The 24443-nt window shown below is 43.6% G+C and overlaps 1 protein-coding gene and 1 long non-coding RNA gene across 3 annotated transcripts in view; one reads left to right on the forward strand and one right to left on the reverse strand.

Annotated features, from left to right (window-relative positions):
- LOC146258413 (A disintegrin and metalloproteinase with thrombospondin motifs 20) overlaps nt 1-24443 on the reverse strand; it is a 75978-nt gene that overhangs the window by 10611 nt on the left and 40924 nt on the right. The window contains exons 16-29 of the mRNA XM_084671494.1: nt 23244-23339; nt 20807-20973; nt 20384-20518; nt 19537-19658; nt 19041-19251; nt 18763-18927; nt 18302-18472; nt 16929-17048; nt 16692-16796; nt 15309-15473; nt 14854-15120; nt 13577-13738; nt 13167-13343; nt 675-842 (exon numbers count right to left, since the gene is read on the reverse strand). Coding sequence (XP_084527620.1) covers nt 675-842; nt 13167-13343; nt 13577-13738; nt 14854-15120; nt 15309-15473; nt 16692-16796; nt 16929-17048; nt 18302-18472; nt 18763-18927; nt 19041-19251; nt 19537-19658; nt 20384-20518; nt 20807-20973; nt 23244-23339 — 2231 coding nt within the window. The remainder of the gene's footprint in view (nt 1-674; nt 843-13166; nt 13344-13576; nt 13739-14853; nt 15121-15308; nt 15474-16691; nt 16797-16928; nt 17049-18301; nt 18473-18762; nt 18928-19040; nt 19252-19536; nt 19659-20383; nt 20519-20806; nt 20974-23243; nt 23340-24443) is intronic.
- Nucleotides 53-8772, forward strand: LOC146258414 (uncharacterized). 2 transcript variants are annotated; one of them, XR_014729665.1, is made up of 5 exons: nt 53-137; nt 2532-2700; nt 3768-3812; nt 4353-4428; nt 5119-8772. It is a non-coding gene; the product is annotated as an uncharacterized LOC146258414 (long non-coding RNA). The 2 variants fall into 2 exon arrangements; XR_014729664.1 differs by lacking the exon at nt 53-137 and having other exon boundaries at nt 2427-2700.

The following is a 24443-nucleotide window of genomic DNA, read 5'->3' on the forward strand; positions in this document are numbered from 1 at the left end:
TGTCCGATTGCTCCAGGCTGCTATAACCTGCTGGCTTGCTGGGAAGGTTGTCACAGTGAGTAACATGCTCTTACCTAGGAAGACTAAGCTGGCTGTGTGACTTGCAATGGAGTCAAATCTTTGGCACAGGAGTACCAGTAAGTAATTTACTTTTTAAGACATTTTGTAAGTGCAGTTTTACAATGCACACAATTGAACTTTGTGCATATTTTGTTGGTTCGGAAAATTCTCCACAGAAATGTTGATTGTCCTATGCAGAGAACTGCATAACTGTTCTGAATGTACCGTACTGAGCACAGAGCGAAAACCCAGTACAAGCTTTCAGAGCAACATTTTCCCATAATATTTTCTCTCACAAGTATACAAGCCAAGTGAATTGCATAAACAGCTATGCAAATCCCGACATGGGTGTTTATATTATGTCCAAATTGGTCATGCTGGACTTTCACATGTGTAAACTGATTGGTGATTGGACAGGTGTTCATTGTATAAACTGATTGGTGATTGGACAGGTGTTCATTGTATAAACTCATTGGTGATTGGACAGGTGTAGAGCGTGTGCGTATGAGGCGGGACTCCTGGGAAACTCATCTGTTTGTGCTGATGTCCCAGCTGCTAGCACCGAGGGGCCCAGGGGTATTTTGAGAGTGAATGGGGACAGCGAGGACACATACCTCGCTCCACCTGTTGGCCTTCCAGCTGGGGCATCTCCGGGCCCGGCAGGCCTTCTGGGTCCGGGGTCGCGACAGATGACCGCAGTGCTCGTCCTCAATTTGGGTTTGGTTCTGGTAGAGACAGGCTATCTCCCGCTGCTTGGTTCCCTGACCACAGCTCACAGAACACTGGAGAGGAAAGATATGGCACAAAATGGCAGCATGAATACAATGCTTCTGTCTGACAATACAGTATCAAACAGTAGTCTCTAAATGGAAATGTTACATTCCTGTGAAGGAAAATAATAGCGTGACACAAATGAAAGTAAAATACAATTTATAGTGGTGAGCCAGTGTTAGTATTTATTTTTAAATGTTTAAGCAACTACTGCTCTTTGTTTAGTTTGGTTGTTGGGGGGTCCACATTTGAAAGTAGCGGGACAGATAAACTTGAGTAGAAACAACATCAAAAGCAGACAAACTATAGTCCATATTCTAAGCATCATATTGTACAATACTTAGTGTAGATATATAAAAAAAATCTGTCCTCACTCCACATCTTGTGATATACAAAGCCGTTGTGGCTGCATCTAATGGCCAAGTGGTTGAGCTATAACCCAATTTGGTTTTACATAAAATTGATTTCCGCCAAAAGTCTCACAGCTAGCCCATGGCTGAACACAGTAAACTTTTTTAACCTGTAAACAAAGGACTTACTGCTAAACCCCTGTGCATGGCACACAGTAGAGAAAGACAAGGCTCCCAAGCCAAAACCTAGATGCATGCACAAGGCTAGACAATCATCTGGTTTCAATCAGTCTACAATGCTTCAGGAAATCTTGAAGGAAAGAAGAAAAAAAAGAGAATGAAAACCAAGGACCCTGATTAGAGCTTTCAAAAAGTCCCTTTCCTGAGATGGCAAATACAAATATTCTAGACTTTTCTATCTTCATGAGGCCAGACAGCAATTAGAGGTCCCTCTATTTCTGCCCCGCGAAAGAGCCCCTCTAACACAAAGCCACTCCAAAATGGGGTGCAGGAATATGGTACACAAGACGTGGAAAACTCTTTTTTGTCTTAGCATATTTTCCAGTCCAGATAATAAATATAATATTGCATTGTCCATTAATTATGATCTCAGAATGTTGCGTAAGACCAGAACGCAAGGATTTGGGCTCTCCTCGTGGCCATCAACCTGCATCCTGATGGATTATGTTGTAACACATATTTTTAAGGGAGATTTTCACAACTTTTTAAAATAAAATGTTGACAACATGCCCTTATTATTGTGCATCTCTGAACAACAACCAGAACTGTTTTCTGCTGATAAAGGTGGAACAGTCTAGAACATTCGAACTCAGGGACAAGTTTGAGCAGCTCTTGGTATGTGCACTCCACTGGAGTACCCATTTGAACCCATTTGAACAGATCCTTACTTTTCTTTACTGTGGTGCAGGCAGTAGTTGACACTCTACACACATACATCACACATTGTAATTACAGAGGTATTTTAAACACAGAGCAAGACTCAGCTGACTGGAAAGATCAAAGCCAGCCCATACAGAGTGGCTGATCTTAAACATGGCAGATTCACAAACCCGCTGCAAACACACTCCCAAAATGATAAGACTATCCCTTCCACTCAAGACAGAAACAGGCAAACATTCTGTGAGGATGGGGGTGGAAAGGGGGAGGAGGGCTGGCAGCCCCTCCTCAGTACTGTTGTTGGAAGAAGAAGAAAAAAATGAAAAGGAAAAAAGAGAAGGAGGAAGAAAGGAAATCACAGCCATACGGGCTGTGCTCGTCGTCTGAACTGTATCTGCTGTTTAACGGCAGGGAAAAGACGTTATATGACCGTGAGTTCCTCCCTCTGCCCAGACAGCCTCATCTGTCAGCCATTAGTTAATCAGGGCTGGTAAAACCGAGCGTAGAAAGCTGGCACAGCCCGTGGGACCAGAGGACAGCTTCACCTCTGAGAGCAAGAGGGGGAAGACCCAGGGACCTCTAGTCCACCACTTTTCTACACAGACACACACCGCTCTCTCAGGTAAGGCAACTAACAAGTCTGTATGCTTTAAGATTAGGGAAATATTTGTGCAAAAGTGGGACATAAGTAAATGGCAACTGGTCTTCTGGTGTGCTGTGGGATTTTGATCCTGAGTGGTATAAATATATCCTTGTGAGGGTTAAAAGTTGGTTGATACTGGTTGAAGTGAAACATGTAGCATGTATGGCTAGTTAGAGTCCCGTACATTGGCTTTGTGCATTTGGTTTGCTATTGTTAGCTTTATGGTTGCCACAACTGCCTTAAGATAAGTTTATAGGTTGTACTATAGGTTAACCCGGAATAGCAAATAGAAAGACATGTAACATATTGTAATGGCAAAAAAAGTTCCTTCATTGCATTTGTACGAAGGCACTCAAGAGGCATGACTAGGTCACATGAAAAAAGATATTCTCTTGGGACAGATTGCCCCCCCCCCCCCAAAAAAAAAAATTGTAATAACAATTCACTTCACATGATTGGCTTGGTAAATCTAGTACAAGCCGATGACATTCATGTGGAAATAACATGGATTACCATATGACGAAATAAGACCAATGGCTTTAACTTGCCACATTACTGAATACCTCCAAACCACATGCCTGTGATTCTGTTTAACAATGGCTCTCAACCAGAAAAAAAAGTTATATTGCTGATAAGTGATGGGCTTTATTTGGCAGATTATTGTATTTGTTAACAGCTTTAGTAGGTATCATGGTTCCGCTTTACACAGCCTCCATTCAGAGAGTTTCATGGCTCTGGTTCACAGTTCGCCAATTTGAGATCCAAACGAAATCCTGCAAATTCATGTTTATTTTGTGTGGTTTTCAATGTATTACTACGTAAAACAGCTTGTGTATTACAGTATTAAAGTCAAACACGTTTTGATGATAATATAAATGTTGTTTAGCATTAAAAAAGCACTAAATAGATGTTATACTTTTTTATTTCCTATTTTCTTTCTATCTATAAAAAAAACTTTTATTAAATGTTAAATGCTGGTTTTAATTTTATTTTGTCATATTTTTTCTCTGTGTGCATAAAAATAAGTCTTTGTCTTGGATTGGCAGGTTACGCTCTCATGGTGACCCCACCCTCTCCATCACTGTGGACAGGTAAGCCAATAGCACACATGGAAGCATTTAGAGAAGCATTTAAGAGAGACCAGACTAGTTCCTGTGGAGAAATATCTGTTACTCAGCCAACATGACTATTAGTACAGGTTCTGTCACTTCTGAAGAACACACAATAAAAGGGACATTTCCATTCTTGTTCCCATTCCCAACGTCACAGATTTGAACATAAACTAAAAAAATCCCTGATCAGAAATGATTACAGGTCAGAAGCTGCATGTTTCATTTATTTGCCTAATATTTAACTTGATTGTAAATACCTAAGTTCTCCTTATAATATATTTAATTTCACATTATCTATACTGGTAAATCCTTTGAGACCACTGGGATCAAAAAGTATGAAAGCTAACTCTTTGCAGAAAGATAAGATGTATCCTATATTTACAGGTTCGAGCAAACACAATATCTCAGCATATCTCAGAGTGCCAAGGCTGAATTCCAATCACATTGCGGAGAGCTAGCAGAGCAAGTGGATGGTAATACTAAGCATATGGTAACCGTAGTTACATTTTGTCTTCAAAGGGGATCTGAGAAGACCTGGAGCAAGTACAAGCTTGCAGTGCAGGGCTGTGTGAAGGCTGTCCAGAATATTAACCCGGTACTCGCAAACAGACACTTAAGGTCATGTCAGCTGCATCAAAGATAGTCCAAATATGGCTGTTTTATCCATTCTCAAGATAGTCATGGTTTATCATACTTCTTACAACACGATACAGTGCAGTATGTACCGCCAGTCTTTAAAACAGCTATGTTTTAGTATCACATCAACACACATTATATAAAATAGACCTTATTGCATTGGGGTGTAATGATACACTCACCTCAAGATACAATATTTATCATGATACTGATACAACATTTTAAATGGAACTGAAATTCAATTAACAGATTTATTTCCAAAACATTAAACATTTTCAACAATTTTCTTTGTTGTACATACAATGTAGTGTCTGTGAATGCACGCATGACGCAGGTGCAGAGTAGGTCGCGCGATGGTAGCTCAACCAATAGGATCAAACAGACATCATATTGTAAAAATATTGCCATAACTCTATAAATGTAACTCTACGATACATATTGTAAAATTTTTGTATTGCGATATAGTGTTCCACGATATATTGTTACACCCCTAGTATTGCAACATTCTTACATATTATATCGCTACATAATTGTCTGTGTCATATTTCGTGTTTGGAAAAAGATGAAAGAATATGCTGAGGATTTGAGACAGACTGGGGAAGTAAAACATACGGCCAGAGAGCAATCCCAGGCTGCTTTTCTGTTAAAGGTCCTGTTTTGCTGGGAGTTTCAAAGACAGAAGTCAAAACAACAGATGTTGTCAACGTGGGAACAGCTGGTAAGAGAAGCATCGTGGGGCAAAGGAATGTCACAGTCATAGATCTTACATCAACCAGGCCAAAACAGCCACCCAGGCCTGATCCAACACCTAGAACTAACCCTGAACCTTCAGCACAGTCAAACCCTGTCTAATGAAGTCCATACCAAAACCAATCTGGCATGCAAAAATTGTGTAACTAAAGACATTGCCATTCTAATGATTGAAAGTGGTTTCATGTAAATGTTAAAAAAAATTGTCACTGGCACTGCAAACATTGTAGTTCCCATTCACAGGGTAACGAAGTGACACTTGTTTGTTCATATCAGGACCATGTTGACATGGAAGAGTTTATTGTAGTGGGTGATGTTGACTAAAAGGGATACTATAAAGTCTAAATTATTCCACGACTGTCTCAACAAAGTATTTGATCAATTGTGCACTGTAGGAGCAGCTGACCGCATGTGATAGGGAAAGTTCCACAGACTTAAACAGTGGTCTGTAGTGAGTGCCTAACTGGGCTTCTGCCATCAACAATGGCTCAAATAAACAACTTGTAGAGTAGGTATATTAAGTTTCACCAGCAGGGCTTTCTCTTGAAGCCAACACCTCTCACAAAAAGTAAACTGAGCAACCATAAGTCAACAAGAAATGGCCAAAAGTGCCCTCCCATCTGTAAGATGTTTAAACTGGAACCTACTTCTATATCCATGTCCCACTCTACTGTTCTACTGAATTGTAAACTTGTAAAGTCAGGACAGAATAGTAAAATGGGAAATGATGGATGCTAAATAACATGTTATATTAATTGAACTGTCTCTGTTTACATCATTATCAATGTTAAAGCCAGTCAACAATCTTTAAAGCAGATGTCAAGATATCCCTTGTCCAAGTCCTTCCAGTTGCTTTTAACTTTTTTTTCAACAACAAGCTGACAAAAGTATTGTTCAGTCTTGTGTAGCAGTCTCCCAAACAAATGTTACAATTTTTTGTAGAGCTAGTTGAACCGTAACACCTGCTTGGTGTGTCTCATTAACAAATTCCTCCAAGGTAAACACAGGTTTATGGGGGCAATATTGTTCTATGTTGCAGAGCCAAATAATGTGTTTACCGAAGCTGTTATCTCCTTTGAATTCTCCAAAAGTGAGAATAAAATAAAAAAAGTACCCTGCACCTGGTCTCAGCAAATTTAGAGACTGCATAAATCCTTACAAAAAAGACAACATTACTTCATAAAATTAAGACAGAAATGGAACGACCTCAAGTGCGACTACTATTCCTTGTCTTTCGATACATCAAAAGTAGACCTAATACAACCCCGATGTCTCCACTTCGTATTGTCTTCCCTGAAATATGCTCGCAATTACAGCTCTTGAGCGAATATGACTCGAGCGGACAATAAGTTTAGTTCCCCCATATCATGGGAGAACTCAAAATTCCGTGATGTAAACGGCGGTTAATCACGAGCAGAGACAGGGCTGAATATGTAACATCGATGAGAAGACTCAGACATTGACATGCAGGAATTTCCTCCCCATCTGGGAGCCAGTGGCCCCCACAGCCTCCCAGAGAAGCAAAAGTAGAAACAGACCTGACAGGTAGCTAACGCACACCGGTACCGTAGGTATTAACACTTTATATAAAGAGTGCTACAATTACATCCATTGTGTCTCTAGCTGACATCGCATCACTAACAGCAGTGTAGAATGTATTTTATAAGACAGCGGTGAAATGTGATATGCTCCACTGTCTAAGGCAGATCTGTTACTTTGAGATTTTTACTACAACCCTCTTGGACACTTAATCCACCATACTGTTACCCACTATTACTCCAAGCACAGGGAGAAACACTTTTTTTTTGACAATGATCCTGAGGTTTATGAAATCTAGAGCACTGCGTCAACTTGATAGCCATCGACAGGCCTGAATATAAACAGGCCCTATCACATCTTCAGCAGTAGCCTTACGTGAGAAGAGCATGCATTAAAGTGCTGTCGGGAAAAGGATTCACAACGATAAGCTTTAGATACCCTGAGATACTTTGCGATGCTAGTTGAGGGAAAGCAGACGTTTTCTCTGGCTGTCTACTGTGGGCCCTGTTCACGATCATTGGATAAACCAGGGAAAGCCCAACTTAAATACTTCCAGATTTCTACCCCATGTCTCCTCTTATTTGATTCCACTGAATCCATCCCCAGTTGGAGTGCCCATGAACAAATATTGGCCAAAACGGCCCTCTCCCGAAGTGTCTGTTTCCAGACCCAGGCTTTGTTCTGCAAGTGGTTCAGACATGGGCTCTATCCAATGCTTGCATTTTTGTCATATCACTGAGGCTCCATTCACGTTCCTTGTGAATCATGTCCAAATGAGTCCCAAGTATAATTTGCACAGGGCCTCAAAACAGAAGACTATATTTCAAGCGATGCCGTTTGACGTCAACCATGCTCATCGCAGATGTTTATCAATCTGCAGCAGGAAGATCACTAGTTTACATGAAAGGCTCTCGTTGCTGACGTCAGATATTTATGTTCCATATGAACTGTGTAAATACCTCTTCCATTGCTTGCTCAATCAAATGCTAGATCATTTTTTGGTTCAACCGGGATAAAAACAAATCAATCATTGTATGTGATTCGTGTCTTTTGTTTCTAATGAGGCGTGGCTGAATCTTATATTTCCTCTCAAAATTGCAATAAATTGAAAAAAACATCAGTGTTGGCAGAGAGAAGTATGTTAATGTTAGTGTTTTGCTAAATACTCCCAAAGAACTCAAGCACATTAGTGTGATGACAAACAGATTGCAATAATGCATAAAAAAATAAAATAAATAATGCACCTTATTTCAATATATTATTGTTGTTCTCCACATCTGATTAATAATTTGTTCACGCTGTTAAACTCTACTTCTGTCCCAACAGTTGACTCAGATTCACATCTGTTTTGGTGCCTTTAAGACCACATGCCAAATTCTACAGGGCAAAGCAATATCCATTACTGACCACTAAAACCCATCAAACGCAGCATTTGGCTTGTTTAGTTAACAAACACTTAAGTCCCCAAAGTAACATCAGCATCCTGCTCTGGTTTTAACATAAGCCCAGACAACAGCCATGCAAGTAAAGACTCAGGAATCCTCCAAGGCCCAACCTTCAGTCAGCCATGCTAGGCTTGAATCAAGAAATACAAGATCAGTGATGTCACAACCATCTGACCCCAGGGTGATACCATGGGTTAGGAGTATTTTCCTGTCAGTGGCCTCGGGCTAAAGTCAAGTATGTCTATGTTGTCCATGTGGATTTCATTTGAACCAGCACATGTCACTTCAACAACGATCCCCCGCCAAAGGAGCCCTGGTACTGAACAGGAAATGGTATGTTTTTCCTAGCAATTCCTAGTATACAGGGTATACATTACCAAAATAGTGGTGTGTTTGCCAATTCATCACAACCTGCATAGTAATTCCCAAAAGTCTCCACCACCACTTTTAAAGGAATCACCTTTTCCTAATGGTGTTTACATAGTTGACAATCTATTTGTGTACAACTGTGCTGCAACTGCGAAAATAATAAACATTGTCTTTGTAAAATAAAAGTTATTATATTCTGACTGTGGTTTTACTTTCCTATTCAGCATCACCTCAACTGTCAAAATAAATAAAGACATTAGGAGGAAAAAATCTAACCTTTAACCAGTTTTTTATTTTTTTTTAAAGGAAGGCCCCGCAGCCTGACAAGTATAAATACAAACGGCCTTTTCAGAAATCTGCTACTTTGAAAGCATGCCAACTTAGAAAATTGTTCATTTAGTCTTTTTTTAAACATTTAGTCATTTACTGTCATTTACTTGTTGTACAAATACTTATGAGCAAAACCACATTTCAGGTGTTTGAAACAACCAACAGTCACCTTAAGGTTAATTCATTACTGTTTCCAAGTCAATCAGTAAAAGTAGCTATAAGCTGAAAGATCTTGGATGACTGAGAAGAACCCAAAAATGTAAATCAAGGTAGGTTTCTAGGCTGAAGCCATGAGAAATATTTCAGTTTTATTTCAGTTATTCCATGTTATGAAATCCAAAAGCTGAAAAGCCATTCTATTTCCTCTGTCTACACAGACAGACCATAAGCCTCTAATAACCCAGCCATTTTTCAACAGGACATGACCTGATACAGGAATTTCTTTCAATACTACATTTCACGTACAGGAATCTAGATGTCCGTCTTATGAATTCAGATGGTTCTGATTGATCTAATAGTTTGTAATATTTTGTAATGCCAGTTGACCTCAAACGTTAGGTTCAGACAAAATACATCTTATTCTTCTAATCTTCAAATCTAATTATTCTTTTAATGTCAATCCTGTTTGAGTTACACCCTTCATTTGAACACATGATGTCATACAATAACAAAGGTAAAGATAAAATTGTGCCAGCACTGATTAACCCCAATAACTGCTGTAGTCTAAGTGATACTTTGTCGGTTTCTAGCCAAAGGCACTGTAGGCATTACATACAGCCTGTATTACCACAATTGTACACAGATGTGCCAGTTAGTGCCAAAGTTTGATTTGGATTAAGTATGTTTTCTCTCGGGGGTTTGCAAAATAAAACAATAAAAACCATAATAAAAACTAAATGTGGCCTGCTGTCTGTTAAACACTATAGGCTACATTATGAAAGAGGAGGAGCACCATACATTTCAAGGTTGCCTCAAAGGATCTCATATGATAAGATCCCATAGGATGAAAAATACCTAAAGGTCACTAGGTCCAGCGCAGGTCAAATACCAAATGCCACAAACTGGACCAATTTAAAACAAGCCTTTTCAATACAGTTATGTGACCTCAAGGAGGCATACAATCTATGTCAACATGTACTAGAATGTATTATATAGAGTACACTTGATCATCAGGTACCAATGCATTGTAATGTAGGCATCTATGACAGATGTTACTTTAATAATAACATAATACATAAACCATGTTAGTTTGAGAAGCTCAAGGACTCGTATGAACAATTGATCCACATAGGAAGGGATGGGAATAAGCGTTTATCATATAGAGGACGGAAATGCTTGACATTCCAATATGGTAGTTCATAAATGTATTGTGTTTATGTTAGTTACTCAAGTTATTCGTGTTTTTTTTTTTTTTTTACCAAGACCAGACATTAAAATGTGATGATAAACACATGAACAATTTGATTTTCTAATGATATGGCTCAGTGATTGTATTTCCCTGATAGCTGATTTGGCATCCTATAATGATGTGTTCCAAGTTTAGAAAAATAACACTCAAACTAGTTATTTTGCCAATCAATCCTTGCCATGTACCACAGCCTGAAACATTGAAAAACAACACAAATGTCACAACCATTACGTTTCTTTAATATTCTTTACAGAGAGCAAAGCTAAATCAACATGTTTATGTATTTTTGCATGTGGATGAAATAAATAAAAATTGAGGAACAACATATGAACAACAAGTATAAAATCGTGTCACCCTGTGGCGTGGCAACATCACTGAGCACCTTAGAGTTAAAGGAGGGAGTCACAAGGATACCTGGCGAGGATGGAGAGTCTTGGATGGAGTGAATGTCTCCGGACAAACAGAGACACAATGAGAGGAATGAAAAAGATCCCAGAGAGACCTCGGAGGGTAAGTGGTGACGGTCAATACATACAGAACCTTTCGATATTGTGACACTTTGCTTGGATCAGAGTCAGAAAGCCTCATGGCCCTGTGGCAAGTTAGACATGACTTCCCGTAGAACCTACTGGTGAAACATCAAGTGATGGGAGATTACATTAAAATGTGATGTTGTACTGTGTGGTTGGTTAGCCGTAAAGCAAAGTGTGCAAAGTGCTGTGAAGTAATCGTTGGATAATATGTCCTCTTTGAGACTGCTGTTGTGTAGGTACTGACTAATAATTCAAGCAAAGTGTTACATGATCTGAATGGAAAAAGAAAACATTAAAGCTGCAACAATGAATTAACTACTGTAAACAAATAAATAAATTCAACAAAAAAAAAGAACAAAAAGAATCCTTCAGAAAATATAAAAACTGGCCCAGGAGAATAGTGAAACAGCAACAAATGACTACAATATTATAAGAAAGAGGTATTTATGTGTGTCAGTTGGTAAGTGATTTTTTACCAACTAATTTTGAAGCTGCAGACGTGAAAACTGCATTGCTATTGTTGTGCATTATGATAAACTTTACTAACTTTGAAGTTCTAACATTGTGTTACAGTATTTGACCTGGATATGTGTCAACTAATGTAACTACTGCATGTACAGCAGTGTCTCTTGTTCACTTCATAAATATGGACAGATTGATGTTGGTAATGAAGTCCTTCTGAAAACAGCATTTGGCAACATTTTACATCAAGGTTACATGAACTAACATGTAACTACATAGCAATACCTATAGGAATAACATCGTAGTTACATAAGAACTGCTATTTGTAAAGTGTAGCACTAAGTGTTAGCAGTATAGATTATTACAAAAGTGTAAGATGGGCCAGTTTAGGGCAGGTGTGTAAATGCTAAGCCGATGTTGTAAAGGGACAGGTTGTGTCACTAAAACTAGCTAAATATAGATATTCACTTAGCCCTGACTATCCCAATCTTCCTAGTATTATATTATGTAGTTACATGATAGTTAAATTAACTTTAATGTAAAGTGTTGCCCAGCATTTTGATGTAAACTTCAATAAGTGTAGTTCAACATAAGACAAAAGACAGATTCCTATTGATAGGCCTACAGTCCAGAACTTACCTCTAACTTACTGTCCTAAGAGCCAACCGAAAAGGCACAGTCACTTGTGCCACTATGATCATCTAAGACATTAGCTTTGAAATGCAACACAGACTGGTCAGAGTGAGAGGAGAGTACCGTAAAAGTTATAATTGTGAGGTTGAATGTTTTTCAAAACTCATATCCCTGTATTTTAAATGTGTTTGTCATCTGTGTGAAACTGTAACTGGAAAAGCTCAAGTATGGTCTTGTATGGATCTAACTTGTTTCTACACCCGATACTCCAGCATTATCATTCAAAGGCATTATAGCTTGTATATGATTTACAGTATGTAAAGCTTTGTATTTTCCCAATTTAATTTAAACTATCTCTGACATGGGCATTAGTATGTCCTAAATCCTGGTCATTGTAACTTTCATTGGCATTGTTATTGACTTAACATTGATATTACATGGGAAGTATGGGGCAGGGATCATCTCAATTATTATGTTCTAATAGAGATTACACAATATTAAGAACTGCATTTCACTTTTAAGCTATAATTTAAAAAAGATTTCATAATTTCAAAAAGACTAGAAAAAAGTTTGGAAATACTTTCCTCTTTACAAAGTATTATTATTTAGTATGAGAAGCGAGATGTCTAACCAAAAGCACCAGTAAAATATTAAATATATTCAGTTATAAAACCTATCCACTAAAATGTAATCAAACTGTACAAAGATACATATACAGAATACATTAACAGTCATTTGTTGCTGTTTGATAGAGGCAATAATATTAGAACTCTTATACACAAATATACACTTGTGTACTTCGGATACAGGCTGAAGACAGCAATCACAAAAAAACATTTACTTCATGGTTCACATTCGAAATAAATATATTTTGTGTTATTCATTTGCGTCTACGAATACATGGCGATGTTGGACAACATCGTCTGTCTAAATTATAGATTAAATTTTGGAGCCAAAGCTCAAAACGGAATCCATGTGTGTCTAATGATTCCCAAAAGTGGACCAGTATAACTAGCACCATGCCCCTGCAGGGGCCTCATGGGTGGGCCGAAGCTAGCATATATGCTAACGCTCTATTGACTTTCTTACAAATAGGCTAAAACATAGTTAGCGAACACGGGGGGCCAGAAGTACACTCCCTGTATATAAGCACACTCCATGTCTACTCACAGTGATGGGCCCCAGTGAGACAGGAAGTAAAGGAGGGAATGAGGAAGTACTATCGTACCGGCTTCCATGGGCGGCGTTGCCAGGAGACGCTGCCAGGGCAGGGTTGCTGGTTGCACTGCTCCATGTCTGGGGGCTTGTCCAGGACATCACAGCTGTGGTCGATGAGTCTCTGGCCATTTGGTCGCTGGCACAGGACCAGCCGAGTCCGCCGCCCTCCTCCACACGTCTGGGTGCACTGTACAGAGGAAGGAATGGTTTTTAAACAGAAAAAGGCTTTGGAGGAATTAACTTACTCCACAAAGGGTCTCTACAGTAAACTTGATACATCTTCTTTTGTCACTACACCTGAAGACGAATGATCTTTCAACTATCATTGTCTTTCAAATCAGGTCAGGTAAAGTCAGGTAAACAAGCAGCACGCTGACTACAAACTCAGGGAGTTCGAGTCGCGGCCGGAGTCCTCCTCACCTCTCCCCAGATGCCATAGTTCCACAGAGGGCAGGGTCCTGAATCACAGCTCTTGGACTCAGGCGGTTTGACCCTCTCGTCACAGTAACTGTTGCTGCGTCCCTCCGCGTCCTGACACACAACCACCCGCCTCTGGAAGCCCCCAGCACAGGTACTGGAGCACTGCAGGGCCACAGAGGGGGAGATGTTAGTGTTGCACTGTGGCTAGGATATTTACATGATTTCTTAGCATTTACATTTTAGTTGACACTGATATTTAGCTTTGTTCCGTTAGCATGTCAGATTTATTACATTAGCATTTTAGCAGACACTTTAATCCAAAGCAATGTACAAATGCATATATAAGGTATAGCAGAAGATATGAGATATTTAAGAATTGTATTATTGTTGCACTGAAATAATTAGCATGAGCTTATCAGTGGCGTTAGTGTGAGTATGAAATCATGTCTGGCACCCATGAAATTATTTGATGTTGCACTCAATAAATTTGTACTGTTCACTATAGTAGTTTAGATGCTATTGTTGCACTGTGGTTAATATATTATTATTATATTTTTTTCCCATGCCTGGTAGTTGAGATGTGGTTACCTTATATTGTGGCTAGACCATTCCTTGACTGACCACCAAAATATCGTTATAACTATGCACTTCTGCTCATTGATCATGTTCTGGACTTTCTATATGCACTATACATATGTCACTTTGGATAAAAGCATCTGTTACATGAATATAATGTAAATAACATGCAGTGGGTGTCTGTCAAGGAGGAAACACACAGGAACAAACAGGAAACACGCACACACACACAGACACACCTCATTCCTGTCAAGCTCACAATCAGACTAAAACCAGCTGTACTTTATAAATGATTCCCCCACAAATGGAAAACATGGATCGTTGAAGGAGAACCGACAGAAAGAAACCTTGAACTTGAGCAGGTATGTCTCTGCATCCAATTAAACAGTATCCCTCTCTGTGATTGAACACAGTCAGAGGCAGATGTCTAATGTGAGACTCAGCAGCTACTGACCACAGCCAGCCTCAGTATATGTACTATAGTATACCACGGTGGAAGGTTTACAGTGTGTTGTATAAATGTAGTATGTGGTATAAAACTGCAATGTGGTGGTGCGCTCTCCCCCCAAAAAGTACCAAGATCCAAAAGTTACACGGCTGTCAAAGGAAAGCCCTTTGAAAGACAATAACGTTTTCTCAAATAACCTTTCCAAAGCATTCTTTGTTTGTTTGTTTTGTTTAACAGTGTACGGAGGACATACTGCTCCCCAGGGTCCCGTCCTCCACTGGTTGTCTGCGGACGGGACGTTCCAGCTGCTGTGGCCAGGGTGGTGTCCGGGGTCGTGGGGGTAGCCATAGGGCTGGTCGTTGGGCCTCTGGTGGTAGATGGAGGGGCAGGGGGCGGCGGTACACTCCTGCTCCGTGGTGGGCTTGTCGTCCTGGTTACAGAGGCTCTCCTCCACCTGGCGGTGGTAGTTACTGCACATCACCTGTCTGGTGGACCTCCCAACGCCGCAGGACACCGAACACTGGAAACAGAGCAGTTAGCCACACTGTATTGTAATAATAGTACTGTTTTTATTTTGCCGTTTTTATCTTTAGACCCGCCGCCTCTTCATCTGCCGTTAAATCCTCCCCCCTTCAGCTACAACCACTCTTCTGTAGGGGCTCCACACACAGGTGAGCCATGTAAATGAGCCAGATGAAGGGGACGTACTGTAGACCACTCTGAGGAGCGCCACTGGCCGCAGGGACTGAAGCACGCTGAGGATTCTGGGGGCCGGGGAAGATGGTCACAGGAAGACTTGTCGGCCACGACTCCCTGAGCGTCTCTGCAGCTGACGTAGCGAGCTCGCTTTCCCTTCCCACAGCTCACCGAGCACTGAGCACGCATCCACACAGACACAGATACACACACATACATGCAGGAACACACAGGCATGCATAAAAACACACATGCGTGCGGGAACACACACACACCCACACATACACACACACACACCCAAACACAGAAAAAAAGCATAGTACATCAGTTTTCACATCATCATCCTTACAGTACAGTGGTTGTTTGGACCCTTTGTTCAAAGGACTCCAGTCCAAACACATTGCACAGCTTCCAGAGAATAGGACAGGAAGGCTCCACGTTGAGGCCTCCCCAGATGGTGACACTGTGACTAATCACAAGGAAGGGTAAACAGCCCTGGAGGGATGAATATCTAATGTAATCACTAGGCTCCAGCTCATGCACACACAACTATCCCAGTCATATCCATGACAATCAACATTCCGCAACTTCACGCAAATATAAAGCAGAATTGCTCCTGAGGGGAATGTATGACTGGGTGTGTATATGGGAGTGTGTGTGTGTCTGTGTGTGTTTATTATGTGTGTGGGGGGCAGGGGGGGCATTGAGACAGGGATCTTTATACTTCAGGACCACACTGCCTGGCAAGGGCCTCCTTTTTGACATGCAGGCTCACAACCTCTCAGATTGACAGACCAGTCTCCATCTTGGAAATCCAAGCCTTGTGTTTAGAGTAAATCTGTTCTCCATTTGCACGGGAAAAAACAATACAAAGCAGAGAGACATATTTCCCAACCCAGACACAGAGTCTTTGTATTGTGTGTGTGTGTGTATCAGGGAGTGTGTATGTGAGTTTGTGTGTTTGCTGGACAAAGCAAAGTACAGTATAAAAGAGAGAAAGAGCCAAGAATGTGATCGTTTGTCTCCTGTCCTATGTGTGTGTGATATACTAGACTGTGTGTGAGATGTACTGTGTGTGTGTGTGATGTACTGTACTGTACTGTAGTGTGTGTGTGTGCGTGTGTGTGATGTACTGTGTGTGTGTGTGTGTGATGTAGTGTGTGTGTGTGTGTGTGTGTGTGTGATGTAGTGTGTGTGTGTGTGTGTGTGTGTGAGATGTACTGTGTGTGTGATGTACTGTACTATACTGTAGTGTGTGTGTGAGATGTACTGTGTGTATATGTGTGTGATGTAGTGTGTGTGTGTGTGTGTGTGAGATGTACTGTGTGTACGTGTGACGCTACGTGACTGCGGCGTACAAAGCAGATCGGGAGGGGGGGGGGGGGCGCTACTCACCGTGGTCCAAGAGCCGTACCTCCACTGCGTGAGGTGTCCCGAGGCGCCAGGGCGCACGGTGCCGTGAGGACGGGAGGCCCAGGGGCACGCGGGCATCTCACAGTCCTGGACACGTCAACACACAGAGTACAGCCTACTAGATCGGGGCTGGGCTGCTTGTGCGCCTGCCGCGTGTGACCGTACAAACGCGTGTGTTTACGTGTGTGTTTTGTGTGTGTCCGTGTTTGCTTCCTCTACCTGGCTGTCCCTGGGTCTGGCTGCTGCGTTACATTCCCGGTCGTCCACGGTGACGCCGTACGCTCCCGACACACACCTCACCGCCCGCATCTGGTAGCCATGGCCACAAGTCACTGCACACTGCAACAGCACAGGATACAGAGACAGAGTCAGCGGAAGGTCTTGGACTAGAATAGACAAGTCTAGACTAGCCCACAGAAGACTAGAATAGACCAGAAAAGTCTAGACCACACCAGACCAGACTTGACCAGTCAAGTGTAGACCACATAAGTCTAGAATAGACCAGACCAGGTCACACTAGACTTGTACAGGCCACACCAGACCAGACCAGACCAGTACAGACCAGACCAGACCAGTCGAGTAGAGACCAGACCAGACATTTACCTCCTTGTCTCGACCCCTCCACAGCTCCCTGTTAGCATTTGAGTCAAGTCAGGGCCATCCAGGACGGAGAGCACAGAGGAAGTGCCAGGGGATACGTTTATTTGAGCAGCAAATTATGATTACACAAGTATTAACAAGCCAATATATTCCAGCTCTGTAAATACACCTATCTGATTTTCCCACCCGCGAACACGTCTGGCTGCCTATTAGAAGTATAAACTCCTTCATGAACGGCCAAAGACATCCATTCATCCACTCATTTCCTTTCAACTTGTGCTTTAGCTTAACCCCAGGTATGTCTATTGAGCCAGGCGGAGAGGGAGTATCAGTTAAACAAGGCTTTTATGAAGTGACGAAGATGTATGGGACATTGGGACATATGGAATGGCGTGTGTGTTTGTGAATGAGTGTGTGTGTGGGTGGGTGGTTGCGCGAGCGTGTGTTTTGTTGCCTGTCACCGTCTTTCGTACATTATTCAAATGTGTACGTGTGTGTCGGAGAGTTTGTGTGTGTGTGTGTGTGTAAGTGTGTGTGCGGCTCTTTGAAAAGCAGCAGGGGAACCTGATAGCCTGGTGAGTTATGGGGTGGTGTGCTCCATCCTGAGCTTCCATTTCCTCCCTCGCACTCTCACTCTGCCCTCATATCCTGTCAGAGTAAATCTGCCCCCCCCCCCACACACACACACACACACACACATACACTGCACACACACAAACGAGCACGAGGCATGGGACATATATACAGGTAAACGCACTTCATCATTCAATCCCTGCAGCATGTCACCGATCTCATTCTCTCTCTCTTTTTCTGACACACACGCGCGCTCTCAGTCTCGGTCTCACTCCCTCACACACACACACACACACACGTCTCTCTTTCTCTTACACATCCATGCAATAAAAAAAAACACACGGGTGAAAGCTATTTCCTTCCTTAAACACACGCACGCAGCCATCCAGAGGGTTCCTGCACAGTCGTGCTGTACTCACCGGTCCCCACACGCCGACCTGCCATGAGGCACACTCTGGCATCTGGCAGCCCCCCACCGTTGGGGGCTTGGTGGAGGGGTCGCAGAGGTGCTCACCTAGCTTCTCCTCGCCCAGCGCCTGGCCACATGACACCTGCCTGTGTCTCATGCCCTTCCCACACGTCACCATGCACTGGGACACGGACACGGAGGGAGAGAGATGAAGAGAGATGGACAAAATGAAAAGGAGAAAGACAGGGAGAGAGAGAGAGAGAGACAGAGAGAGAGAGGGAGAGTGACAGATGGAAAGAGAGAAAAATAAAGGGGGCGACGAAGAGAGAGTGAAAGACAGAAAGGAGTGTGTCATTTTTGCATATTTATATATTTTTTTAACGTATGTGTATTATTGGGAGTGTTTTGATTCAGGTATGAGGTGTTCATACATATGTGTGCGTGTGTGTGTGTGTGTTTGTAGCCCCTTACCTCACTCCACTCACTGGCGGACCACTCGGGACAGGCCTGGCTATTGCAGCTCTCGGTGACGACCCTCTGGTACTCACTACAGTCCCTGTCCACCAGACGCCTGCCCAGGTTGTTCATGCAGTAAGACTCCCTGGTCCGAGTCCCCCGGCCACACGTCTTAGAGCACTACACAAGCAGCCGGATGGGGTATAGATCAGTGGGTAGAACATGGGGTTGGGTATATAGCAAGATGACATACGCATGTGCATTGACGCGACATGTTGAGCAGTGCTTCCTACCTCGGACCATGCACTGTACTGCAAGCTCTTGAGCAGACAGTCGCCATGGCATGCCTCCCTCGTCTGGGGTTTGGCAAGGTCCTCACAGGCCCTGGCCTCCCTTCTCTCACTCTGCCTCTTGGACAGGCTGTACTGCATGCACTGCACGTCCATGGTGCGGTGGCCGGGACCACACTTAGCAGAGCACTCACTCTTCCCTGCTACGTGCCACCTGGGAGCACACACAGGTAGTAGTGAAACACAGAGTGTATGTATGTATGTGGGAGTCAGGTGGCTGAGCGGTTAGGGAATCGGGCCACAAATCTGAAGATTGTTGGTTCGGTTCCCGGCTGAGCCAAAGGACTTTGTGTCCTTGGGCAAGGCACCTCACCCTACTTGCCTCGGGGGAATGTCCCTGTACTTACTGTGTGTGGCTCCGGATAAGAGCGTCTGCTAAATGACTAAATGTACATGTACCGTGCGTGTGCTGTATTCGAGTGTGTCGTGACTCCAGTACCTGAGTTCGCAGTCAGTGTTACATGGCTCAGGCGCAGCACTAGGACGAGGTAGATGTTCACAGCGCTGGTCCGACACCTCCAGGTGGTCGCTCTTACGCACACACATTGCCTTGCGCCTCCGCTCACCTACACACGCACACACGGTTTGAATTAGACCCCATCTGGCTACAGGCTCAAATAGCAAAAAATTCCAAAAAGGCCCCCTGATACTGTACACTGCCCTCCCCTGGACCCTGGAGACTGGCCTGAGATTACACCCTTCATCAGGACCTTGCTAGTGATGCTGAGAGTGCGTGTGTGTGTTTGTGAGTGTATGTGTGTGTGTTCCCGCGTGTTTGAGCACTGGGGGCAAAGCAAGCCCCAGGAAGTCTAAGGACCTGTGTCCGGGAGAGCAGCCGAGGGGCAGGTGTGTGTGTGTGTGTGTGTGTGGGTGTGTGTATGTGTGTGTGTGTGTGAGGTCCAGAGGCAGGTGCAGCGGATGGGACCTCGCAGCCTGCCAGCGGAGGTTTAGCACGGCCTCTCCATTACAGACTAAGGTAATGGTGCTGTAGCTGATTTAGCAGATTAGGTGTAGACAGCCATTTTGCTTACTTCATGCTGTACTGCATACATATCTTAGTTGACCCTTTGAGTGAAGTTTAGGTTTGGCAAGTACTGTAGACGCCCAAAGGACACATCTCCAAATCTGCCTTACATACAAGATCGTATGTCTCGATCTTATACACATTGACAGCACACCAATTATCATTAGCAAACAGCAATCATCGGGAAGGATTGTGTAGCATAATATTATGGTCATGGGAAGTGTTGAAGGAAATGGGCTGTGTTGTGGTGGACGACCATAACCTCACCCTGACAGGTGCGGCTGCAGTCCAGCCAGGCCCCTGAAGGCTCCCACACAAACTGCTCACGGTGCTCCAAGATGGGGATGTTGAAGGAGTAGCGTACGTCAGGGTTGTACAGGTTCCCCACACACAGAACCTGCGCCAAGGAGGAGGGGATTAGCTTCAGGGTTTGCTGTTAGTAGAGAGAGAGAGAGAGAGAGAGAGAGAGAGAGAGAGAGAGAGAGAGAGAGAGAGAGAGAGAGAGAGAGAGAGAGAGAGAGAGAGAGATAAAGAGAGAGATAAAGAGAGAGATAAAGAGAGAGATAAAGAGAGAGATAAAGAGAGAGATAAAGAGAGAGATAGAGAGAGATAAAGAGAGAGATAAAGAGAGAGAGATTTAAAGAGAGAGAGATAGGGAAATGGAGAAGTGAGAAAGCAGCATTGCCTGTAGAATGAGCTCCTCCTCAATGCGTTCAGTACAGTTGATACGCTCCTCTGTGGTATCTGAGCCGCTGTACTCAATCACGGTTCCCTTGAAGGTGATTTCCCTTTTGAACATGGCCACCACAAAGTTCCCATTCAGCAGGAAGTTGGACTGGCTGTCAGATAGAGCTTAAAGGATGGAGGAAGTTCATAAGTTCAAAAAAGATATCTGTCAAAGGACTTTTGAGCATGTTTCCCCACATAAATATGCAGCAGATTGTATAGAATGTAAACATGCATTTTGTGTGGCCCACGTGGTTCTGTAAAACTATTGTTGCATGTGGGACTGTTGGAATGGCGACGGCTCCAGACTCCAGTCTCCAGTCATTTAGGAATGGACCCCGTGATTGTTCTTCCTGACTATGACTGATTTACAATGCTAACACTGTGACACCGCAGTCTCCACACTCAAGCATGTTCATAAACACACAACAGCAAATGCACATTCTGAGGTCCAGTGCAGATTTTAACACCAACAACCTCTTTCGACATGCTTAAATGGCGTAGTCCCTCAAAATATGCAATAATTACATGTTGAAACAATGTGTGTAATTAAGTTTCTTGGTACAACTTTGTTTACGTTCATGTCTTGACATGGCAAGACTAGAGGCCCTATTTAAACAATCTGAAACGGAAGTATGAAACGGAAGTAACAAAAGTAGCAAAACGCAAGTTTGTGGGCGGAACTCGGTATATAGGTGTGGTTTGGGCGTAATGTGCAATAAACCAATCACAGCTTCAACTCACATTCCCTTTAAAAGCAGGCGCGCTTGTTCCGTTGCAAATTTCTATTATAATGGTGGATTTGCTAGGCGCACGCCAGGAGTGGTTCACAGCCGAGGAGACCGACGTTCTCGTCAGGGCCGTAAAAGACAGAGAAGTGACATTGTATTGGGATGGGAGAAACCCCCAAATATCTTCTCCTCATATCCCTGTGTCTTGCCACTATTTGTCAAACAGGTTTGATCCATCGTTACTGCAATTAGCCTGAATAATTTGGGTAAATGTGTAGATTTATGCCTTTTTGCCAACCGCTCCTGGCAAATCCGCCGTTATAATAGCAATCCACCATAACAAGCGTGCTTGCTCTTAAAGGGAATGTGAGATGACGCTCTGATTGGTTCACTGCACGTTACGCCCAAACCACACCCATTAGGGTGATTCAGACCAACCCATTTTAGATTTGCGCCATTTATCCCGCCGGCAAAATAGCAACTGCGCCCCGCTCGAGTCCCGCCCACAAAGTTACTTGCACTTTGCGTTTTGATACTTGCGTTTCAGATCGTTAAAATTGCTTTTTTTGTTTTTTCCTGGTCTGTGGCGGAATTGATTTCTGAAACTGCAAAATAGAACCGGGGAACGTTTGACAGGTAGGTAGCTCTGACGGTTTTCCCTCACATTTGCCGGAACAGAAAATAGCTAGAGACACACTTGCACACACACAGATACTACACACAGAGAAACACACACACTGACAAACAACCACGCACACAAAAGCACACAAACTCAAATACATACACTAAACACACACTGACACAGAGAACCCCACACACACACCAGTACATTGTAGTGTAGAGTTGGCCTCACCCAGGTTCTATCCATTTCCATGTGGTACTGGCTACACATGCCTCTAATTAGCCACATTCATCTTCCTCTGGCTCTGACACCTAGTTTGCTTTCCCAGCCAGCCCCGTTCTCCTCTACCCAGCCAGCCCCACTCTCCTCTACCCAGCCAGGCCCACTCTCCTCTACCCAGCCAGCCCCGCTCTCCTCTACCCAGCCAGCTCCACTCTCCTCTACCCAGCCAGCTCCACTCTCCTCTACCCAGCCAGCCCCACTCTCCTCACCCAGCCAGCCCCACTCTCCTCTACCCAGCCAGCCCCGCTCTCCTCTACCCAGCCAGCCCCACTCTCCTCTACCCAGCCAGGCCCGCTCTCCTCTACCCAGACAGCCCCACTCTCCTCTACCCAGCCAGGCCCGCTCTCCTCTACCCAGCCAGCTCCACTCTCCTCTACCCAGCCAGCCCCACTCTCCTCTACCAAGCCAGCCCCGCTCTCCTCTACCCAGCCAGCCCCACTCTCCTCTACCCCGGCAGTCTCTCTCTCCTTTACCCAGATGCTTCCACACCCCACCACACGTCCCTCTCACACACTCTGACAAGGAGGAATGACCAGTGGTCTATTACACGCCCTCACTTCGTCTGCCCCGTCATTAGCAGGGTCACCTCACACTTAGGGTCACTGGAAAGGCCTGACCTCTGTAAGACCCCGGGAATAATCAAAGTGACCTAGGCTGCCCAGAGCCCACAACTTAAGGGTTCTCTCCCAGCTAATATGGTACATTCCCAGAGTGGTTTTCATGGTTTGTCAGAGTGCGTGTGCGCTGGCATACTAACTTACCGAGGTAGTTGTCATCCTCTGGCTTCCCAGAGTAGCTGACCTGTTTGATATCAATGTTGGTGGCTCCCGCTGGGATCCGAACCACAGTGTTGTAACCTGAGAGAGAGGAAGAGAGAGGGAGGGAGAGGGAGAGAGAGAGAGGGAGAGCGAGGGAGGGAGGGGGGGGGGAGGGGAGAGCATACTAGTGGGTGAGAACGTTTAGACGTGCTAGGCACCGAGGTAAGGCTAGCCAGCTGTGGTACTGAGCAGTCACTCACACCTTGAGTTAATGGCTTCCCTATGTCACGGGAAGCTGGTCAGGCCAGGCTAGCGACAGACTAGCACTGCTAACCTTCAGGATTCAAATGTCATCCCTGGAAAAATAGAAAGGGGTCATTTCACTCTCAGAGGCCCTTCCTTGAAATCCTATATAATTACACCGTGGCCCAACGCTTGCCCTGTAATTTACCTGCATCTGTGTTCTGTGACAGCAAGGAGTGAGAGATGAGGGGAGAGGAGCGAAGAGACGCAACAGGCCGTAGAGGTGAGAGGAGGCCAACGAAGAGTGAATGAGATGGAGGAGAGGGGAGGACGATATGAGACGAGGGTGAAAGGAAGCAGGATGAGGAAAGGAGAATGGGAGGATAAGAAAGGAGGATGGGGAATGCAGAAGGGATGAAGCTGGGAGCTACCCAAATATGAAAAAGAAAGGTGATTTAAAAAAGACTGAAAAGTAAGAACACAAGATGAAAAGAGGGAAAATTGTGGCTGTTGAAAAGGGTATAGAGTTGATCTGACAGACCACTCGGGGGCAGCACTGGTAAGGCAATGTCTTTTCACATCAGCCTATTAGCAGCTTAATACACACACTATCAAGTACCATTATGTGCGAAAAGTTACGATAGTGCACTACACTACCCATAAACAATATGATGAGGTCAGTCAATAGTGAATATGAGGAGGCTGTTGTTAACAACGAGAATGTATCACTATAATCACTATAACCACACACAGACAAACTGACACATGGCCGTCTTTCTCTGACAGCAGCTCCCAGTCTTACAACATAACAAAGCCATGACCAAAACATTGGTCTTCAGCCACCGCTTTTGAAGCACACCCCAAATGCCTGAACGTGATAAACAATAAATTGCTCGAACCCGAACCTATCCTGTTCGACCCTCAGAAAGAAAACACCAGCGATTGGTTTTAAGATGCGTA

This window comes from Hypomesus nipponensis, chromosome 14, assembly GCF_054491055.1.
Source record: "Hypomesus nipponensis isolate SF chromosome 14, ASM5449105v1, whole genome shotgun sequence".
Classification (NCBI taxonomy): domain Eukaryota; kingdom Metazoa; phylum Chordata; class Actinopteri; order Osmeriformes; family Osmeridae; genus Hypomesus; species Hypomesus nipponensis.